Source organism: Trichosurus vulpecula, chromosome 9 (genome assembly GCF_011100635.1).
Source record: "Trichosurus vulpecula isolate mTriVul1 chromosome 9, mTriVul1.pri, whole genome shotgun sequence".
Taxonomy (NCBI): Eukaryota; Metazoa; Chordata; class Mammalia; order Diprotodontia; family Phalangeridae; genus Trichosurus; species Trichosurus vulpecula.
The window spans coordinates 444,495-452,038 of NC_050581.1; the positions used below are offsets into that span (position 1 = coordinate 444,495).

Here is a 7,544-nt window from a genome sequence, read left to right on the forward strand (position 1 = left end):
TACCGCCCTCTTATTGCTGCCCCTCCCCTTTCCTTCCCTTCTGACAGGTGGGCTAAGGTGAAATTCTTTTCTTCTTATCTAAACTAAGGGCAGGGAGGAGTAAGGAATTCAGACTGTCGTTTGGAACCTCCTTACTCAAAAAAAACTTGCCCTTCCACTCTGCCCACCTTCCTCTCATCAGAGGCATTGTGGTAATGGAGACCAGATGGCTAGCCCCAAACCAGAAAAGTTTACCTCTAGAGGGTTGAAAACCAGAATTCTCCATAGGCCGAAAAGGGACAGGTCAGCAAAGAGCCCATTCTCCGAGACCATCACTCCACATCAGAGTCCTAGGAAAAGAAATCCCCAGGAGCCAGCCCTCTGAAGTGAGAGAAGGTGGATCGGGGGCAGAGACTCCCTGTTGAGGTCCGGAATTCTGTGTGTGTCTCCAGGGCGGTAACACAAAATACCACCTCATCTCGCTGGGGCCTCCAAAATGTTGTACCAGAAGTGAGCGAGACACACCACAGAGTATAAGTTTTAAGTGGAGAATTTATTAGCCGGCGGCCATTGGGGTACAGCACCACAAATCAATGGCAATGTGTTGAAGCAAAAGGGTAGTTTATATAGAGAATTTCCATGCCAAGTCACAGGGTGGTCTGGGGGTACAGGAACAAAGGTCCTGGCTGATCAAAGATTCAGTCAGGTTATTGTACTAGTGGGATAATCTCATTTACATTCCTTGGTGGAGTCATGGAGTCCCAGAGTTATCTGCTAGAAAGGGTCTGCCAGGTTATCCTTCAGTGGGATGGTCCTATCTATCGACATTCCTTGGTGGAGTCATGGAGTCCCAGGGGGTTTGCTAAATGCCAAAGATATCTGAGTCCATTCTTTCTGGGGGTGCTTGTCAGTAGCTAGGGGTTTCTCAGGGGTTCCTAATTTTCCTTGTATTACAGTATAATGAAATGATCTTATTTCCCAGTTCAGAGCATGACCAGGTAGTCTAACTGTGTTTTAACCAGTCCCCTTGTTGTTGTGTGTACTTCCTGTTCCAAGAGGACCAAAGACATCAGGAAGGTGATTTCATGACTTGCAAATGAATTTGATTTAAGTGAGGCAGAGCTGTGCAAGGTCACCAGCCTCACTCTCACCTCCAGAGCCATCTGGGTCCAGTGGCAAGATGTGGATAGGATGACTGGAGATGGTCCCAGATGAAGTGAGAGACCTTGGCCTTTTTAAGCTAAGGTCTTTCCGAGGTCTCAGTTTGTCTGAGGCAACACCCATTCAATGATTAAGGCTAGGTAAAAAATGAGGTAAAAAATGGACTGTTTTACCTAGACCAGGGCTGTCCAAAATGCAGCCTGACTACAAACATAGAAATTTACTTAAATGCTTTAGTAAAGGAAGCCAAGCTACTGCAGAGCTCTCACTAAAATGGCAAATCAAAATATATTGTCTATTGTTTCAATAAAAACCTAAGGTTGGACAGCCCTGACCTAGACAAAAAAATCAATCTGGGAGGGGAAGACCCTCAGGGTTTCTGGCCAAAACAGAAACAATTGCTATTTATATTTACTCTGAGCCATCAGAACCCAAACAATAACTGAGGGAGGCTTGACCCTTACTGTAAGGAGAATAACTTTTCAATTGCCTGCTGACCTGGAACTGAGAATGCATTCAAAAGGAACTAACTAAAGAAGATCTTTTCTCTTTTCTGGCTACGTAAGAGCTAGAGAGATAAACTGTAGGCCTCTGTTTGGGGAAAGGCCTCAGGTACTTTCCACTTGGGATTGGCATGTGGTTGGTGAATTTGGGACTCTACTCTTTACGTTTGTTCTTTCCTGCTCTGAGCCAATGTTTGTGAGAGACAATGTATTAATACGCAAGCATTTCTGCTTGGAAAAAGTTCCAAAATGGTAAAGTTTACCTTGCCAATTGAAATTCTCCCCACCTAATCCTGTTACATCATGAAATAAAGAATGAAATTCTTTCAGCAAGATAAACCAAAGGTACAAAGTTTATTTAGGATTTTTGATTTATCAAACAAAATGCCAATTATGTTACTGCTAGCATACCTTTGAAGAAAATGTCTTCCTGGAGCCAAATACTTCCTCTAGCTACTTTTCTTTCAGTCTGGCCTAATGTGAACAAAGAGATATTTCTTTTCATTGAATTAAACAAAGACACTTCCATTCTTGGTTTGGTCACCCAGAGAAAAAGCAAGTATCTTAGTTTCAGGGAATTGAGATTCCTTCCTGGACTAGATTGAGAATTCTATTTAAAAAATTTTCAAGCCTCAATAGGTCTTTGATTCAAATAAAACCAAAGACTTCAGAGTAGGATATTGTTTCCCTGGCACTGATTAAGACTTCTGATAAGGCTTTATTAATGTTTAGGTGACACCAAAGACTTTAAGCTATGACATTATCTCTTAATATTTAGTTTTTTAAAAGAGATGTAGTACTACATGCTTGCATTGTATTTTATGCTCAAATGCCCTATAGATAAAAATAATGTTAATAATCTATAGCTGCTAAATAAATAGCACCTGGGTATTTAAAGGAAAACTTAATCCCCAAAGAGATCAAAGTAAGAAGAAAAGGTTTGATATATAACTGTATAATAATATTGTATGTATAATAATAAAATCGTGCAACAATATTTATAGGAGCTTTTTAAAATGGCGGTAAATTGGAAACCAAGAAAGTGCCCATCGTTTGAAGAATGGCTGAATAAATTATGATACAACCCTGGAATGGAATTCTATTGTGCTTTAGAAATGATGAAAGAGATCATTTCGAAGGGTGTAAGGTGTCATCCTTAATGAGTGCTGATGCAAAATATTGTATGAAATATCTGCAAAGAAAGTACACTAACGCATTAAAAGGAGTGCACACTACAATAAAGTTGGATTTGTATCAGGCATGTAGGGTCGTCTTAACATTGGGTAACTGTAAACATAAGAGGAGGTAGTAGTAGACCTGTGATTTCATGGATTGGGGAGTTCCTGTATCAGCAAACCCTACTGGCTCCATGTGGCACCCTCTCCACAGTTTGCAGTCCTAGAGAGTTTCTTAGAATACAGGGATGTTATATGACTTGTCCTGAGTCCCACAGAAAGTATGTAGCAGAGTCAGGATTTGAATTCAGGTTTCTTGGCTCTGGGCATAGTTCTTTATCCTCCCTGCCGTGCTACCTCACGAACATGACAGAGCATATGTATAACAGGAACCATAAAATCACAATTACATCAATAGCTTTTGACAAGTGATAATACTTCTTTTATTTTACAAACATTTTTAAAACTGTGTCAGAAAAAATTAGAGAGATGTAGCTTCTGCATAATTAATCATTTTTATTAACAATGCTAGCATGTTACTAATAAAAGGCTGTCTCTCTTAGACCAAAAGACAAATCATGGAACCCACTCAATGCTTATATGCCCTTGGAAAAGTGGGTGGTCCTGGGGGTGGAAATCAACTCTAATTGGTTAACAGTTAATGAGAGAATGAATATTATAATGAGAGGCGGACCTATTCTAATGAAGGTCTGGGGTAAGTGACTGATCACTCAGCCTTGGTCCAAGAGACTTGTCTATATTGATGTCACCCTGTCTGACAAAAGGGATAAATGACATTTTCGACAGACCTGTCAAAGTAAAACACAATGGGCTTCCTCACCTGGGTGGGGTGGGAACAAGATTGAGGAGAAAGTTCATCCAATCTCAATGTCTTTCAGATGCTGACTTGGCTCAGTAGAGAATATAGCTTCAGAAAAAGAATAAATCCTACGTCTCCTCAACATTAATAACGTTATTGCTAAGGAAAGCTATCTGTAATCATATGACAAATGCTGCAAAGCACTACTAATAAGAGCAGTGTAGATTAAAACAACTTTGAGTTTCCACCTCCCCCTCAGTAGATTGGCAGAGAGGACAAGAAAGGGGAAATGACAGTTGTTCCAAGAGAAGTGGCAGGAAAGGCACAGTAACGCATGGCTGGTGGATCGAATTGATCCAATGGCTTTGGAAATCAATTTGGAACTATACCCAAAAAGGCAACTCTCTGTTCATACCCTTTGACCCGGTGACACTACTAGGTTTGCATCCGCAAAAGAGGTCAGAGAAAAAAAGGAGAGAAAGAAAAAAAGGAAGGTAGAAAGAAAGATGGTTAGATAATACAGGATTTAATGAGCACGTATTCTATTCCAGGCACTCTGGTAAGTGTGTGTGTATACATATGTATGTGTGTATATATGTATATGTATATATATACACACACACACACATACATACATGTATATACACATATACATACATATGCACATGCACATATAACCCCAATACTTAGCACTGTATGATATATGATGCTTATACATATATAAAAGTTTATAGATGTAGATATATAAAAGGATTATATACAGTGCTACATATTATATGTAATGAATATGTTTTATATGTGAATATAAAAGGGAATATTTTGAAGTCCCCAACTATTATAATTTTACTATTTATTTCTCCCTGCAATTCATTTAACTTTTCCTTGAAGGGCCTAGATGCTATACCATTTAGTACATGTGTGTTAAATGTTTATATTAATTTATTGTCTGTGGAGTTGTTGAACATAATATGATATTCCCGTTCATCTCTTTTTATCAAATCTATTTTAGATTTTGCCTTATCCGAGATCATGATTTCTACTTCTGCTTTTTTTTAGTTCAGTTGACATTTTATAGGTTTTCCCAATGCCCTTTTAAAAATAATTAAAATTTTATTTTTCAGTTTTTGTCTCCTTCCTATCTCTCCCATTGGGAAAAAAAAAAGAAAATGAAATCTTTGTAACAATTATGCATAGTCAAGCAAAACCAATTCCTGAATGATCCATATCCAGAAATGTAGCTCACCCTTTATGTCAGTCCGCTGTGTCTCTGTCAGGAGGTATAGAGGTGGATAGTCAGGACTGGCGCTCTGACCATTGTTCATTGCACTGATTAGAATTTTGAATTCTTTCAAAAATTTTACAGTGTTGGTGTTCTAAGTTTTTCTGGTATTGTTCACTTTATTCTGCATAAGTTCATAAAAATTTTTGTAGTTTTCTCTGAAAATATCATTACTTGGAGTACAATAGTATTCTATTACATTCCTATATAATCCAGATAATAATAATTTGTTTAGCATTATCTGATTGAAGGGTGCTCTTAGATGGTAGCTTTCTGTGTTAGCTTTTTAAATTTTTTTTTGGAGGAGATTGGATTGCAGCGTCTGGACTGGCTGCTGGGAATCTTGGCGCACCGGGGGGAAGGGAGAGAGGCATCCAGGACTACTACCATGCCTGGCCAAGACCACCACCAGCTCTCAGAGGGGGAGCATCCAGCTGTGACACTGTTTCGCCAGTACCTCCAAATCCCGCCAGAGCCCAATTATGATGAAGCTGTGCTTTTTCTGGAGAAGATAGCCAAGGACTTGGGCCTTGAGTGTCAGAAGGTGGAGGTGGCCCCAGGCCGAATAGTGACTATATTGACCTGGCAAGGCACAGATCCCAGGCTGCGATCCCTTGTGCTTAACTCCCACACTGATGTGGTGCCTGTCTTCAAGGAATACTGGAATCACGATCCCTTTGAAGCCTTCAAGGACAGCCAAGGGAACATTTATGCTCGGGGTACCCAGGACATGAAATGTGTTAGCATTCAGTACCTGGAGGTTGTTCGGAGGCTAAAGGCAGAAGGGAAATGTTTTCCCAGGACCATTCACCTGACATTTGTCCCTGAAGAGGAAACTGGAGGACATGAGGGCATGGAGCTGTTCGTGAAACGGCCAGAGTTTCAGGCTCTAAGAGCTGGCTTTGCCCTAGATGAGGGCTTGGCTAGTCCTACAGAAACCTTCAACATCTTCTATAGTGAACGGAGCCCTTGGTGGCTCAATGTTACAAGCTCTGGGAACCCAGGCCATGGCTCACATTTCATTGAGAATACGGCAGCAGAGAAGCTGTGCAAGGTGATCAACTCAATCCTGGAGTTCCGAGAGCAAGAGAAGCATCGGCTTCAGTCAGACCCCAACCTGACCCCGGGGGCTGTGACCTCTGTGAACCTGACCATATTGGAGGGAGGAGTTGCCTTCAACGTAGTACCGGCCACCATGAAAGCCAGCTTCGACTTTCGAGTTGCTCCAGATGTGGACCCCAAGGCCTTTGAGGAACGGATTCAGGGCTGGTGCCAGGAGGCCGGGGAAGGTGTCACCTACCAGTTTCACCAGAAATGGACAGAGCCCCGAATTACAGCCATCGATGACTCTAACCCATGGTGGGTTGAGTTCAGCAGAGTCTGTAGAGAGATGAATCTCAGCTTGAAGCCTGAAATCTTCCCAGCTGCCACTGACAGCCGCTACCTACGGGCCGCAGGGGTCCCAGCGCTGGGCTTCTCTCCGATGAACCGAACTCCAGTCCTGCTGCATGACCACAATGAGTTCCTGAATGAAGCCGTGTTCCTTCGGGGCATTGATATCTATGCCCGACTGCTGCCCGCCCTGGCCAGTATACCAGCCCTGCACAATGAGTGCTAATGGCCGCACCTAACAGTAGCTTCTGGCTTCTCCTAGTGCCTTCCCCTCCCCAACCTGCTTAGGCCTGGGACTTCCCTTTTAGGAATGTAATGCCAAAGACCCTGACCTCCAATAAAACCTTGTTTTGGTGCTGAAAAAAAAAAATTTTTTTTGGAGGGGGAAGGCAGGGCAATAGGGGTTAAGTGACTCGCCTAAGGTCACACAGCCAGTAAGTATGTCAAGTGTCCGAGGCCGGATTTGAACCCAGGTCGTCCTGACTGCAGGGCTGGTGCTCTACTCACTGTGCCGCTTAGCTGCCCCAAGGTGGTAGGTTTCTGGCACTGCAAAAAAGAGCTGCCATAAATATTTTTGTACCCAGAGGACTTTTTCCTCCTTCTTGATCTCTTTGGGACATAGGCCTCACAGTAGTGTTGCTGGCTCAGTGGGTAGGCATGGTTAGTAACTTTCAGGGGCGTATTTCAAGTTGCTTTCCAGAGTGGCTAGAACAATTCGGTTCTACCAAAAGTGGATTAATGTGATTCTTTTTACTGCCAGCTACTTCCAAAATTTGTCATTTTCTATTTTTGTGAACTTTGCCAATCTGATGGATAGGAATTAGAACCTCAAGGTCACTTTAATTTCTGTTTTCTTAATTATTGGTGATTTAGAGAAATTTTAATATGGCTATAGATAGCTTGAATTTCTTCTCTTGAGAAGTGCCTGCTCCTGTGCTTCGACCATTTACCAAATGGGTAATGACTTTTATTCTTATGAATTTGAACCAGCTCCTTATCTATCTTGGAAGTGATGCTTTTCAGAGGAAGTGACTGCAAAGATTGTCTTCCCTCCCCTCCCCCCACCCCTTACTGTTTTCCTTAGCTGCATTTGGATTTGTTTGTGCAAAATGTTTTTAATATTATGCCATCAAAATTGTTCATTTTGTTCTGTGATCTTCTCCCTTGTTTGGTCATGAACTCCTCCCATATCCATAAATAATAAAGGTAATTTTTTCCTTGTTCCTCTGATGCCT

At 41.6% G+C, this 7,544-nt stretch overlaps 1 protein-coding gene across 1 annotated transcript; it reads left to right on the forward strand.

The window, feature by feature from the left end:
* The first annotated feature begins 5,268 nt into the window (after positions 1–5,268).
* LOC118831380 (aminoacylase-1A-like) lies at positions 5,269–6,606 on the forward strand. The gene has a single exon (XM_036738701.1). It carries the CDS (start codon positions 5,306–5,308, stop codon positions 6,533–6,535), a length of 1,230 nt encoding a protein of 409 aa, XP_036594596.1. The 5' UTR covers positions 5,269–5,305; the 3' UTR covers positions 6,536–6,606.
* Positions 6,607–7,544: the final 938 nt, after the last annotated feature.

Coding starts and splice junctions, on each gene's coding strand:
- LOC118831380 (XM_036738701.1), top strand. CDS start 5,306: ATGCCTGGCCAAGACCACCACCAGCTCTCAGAGGGGGAGCATCCAGCT.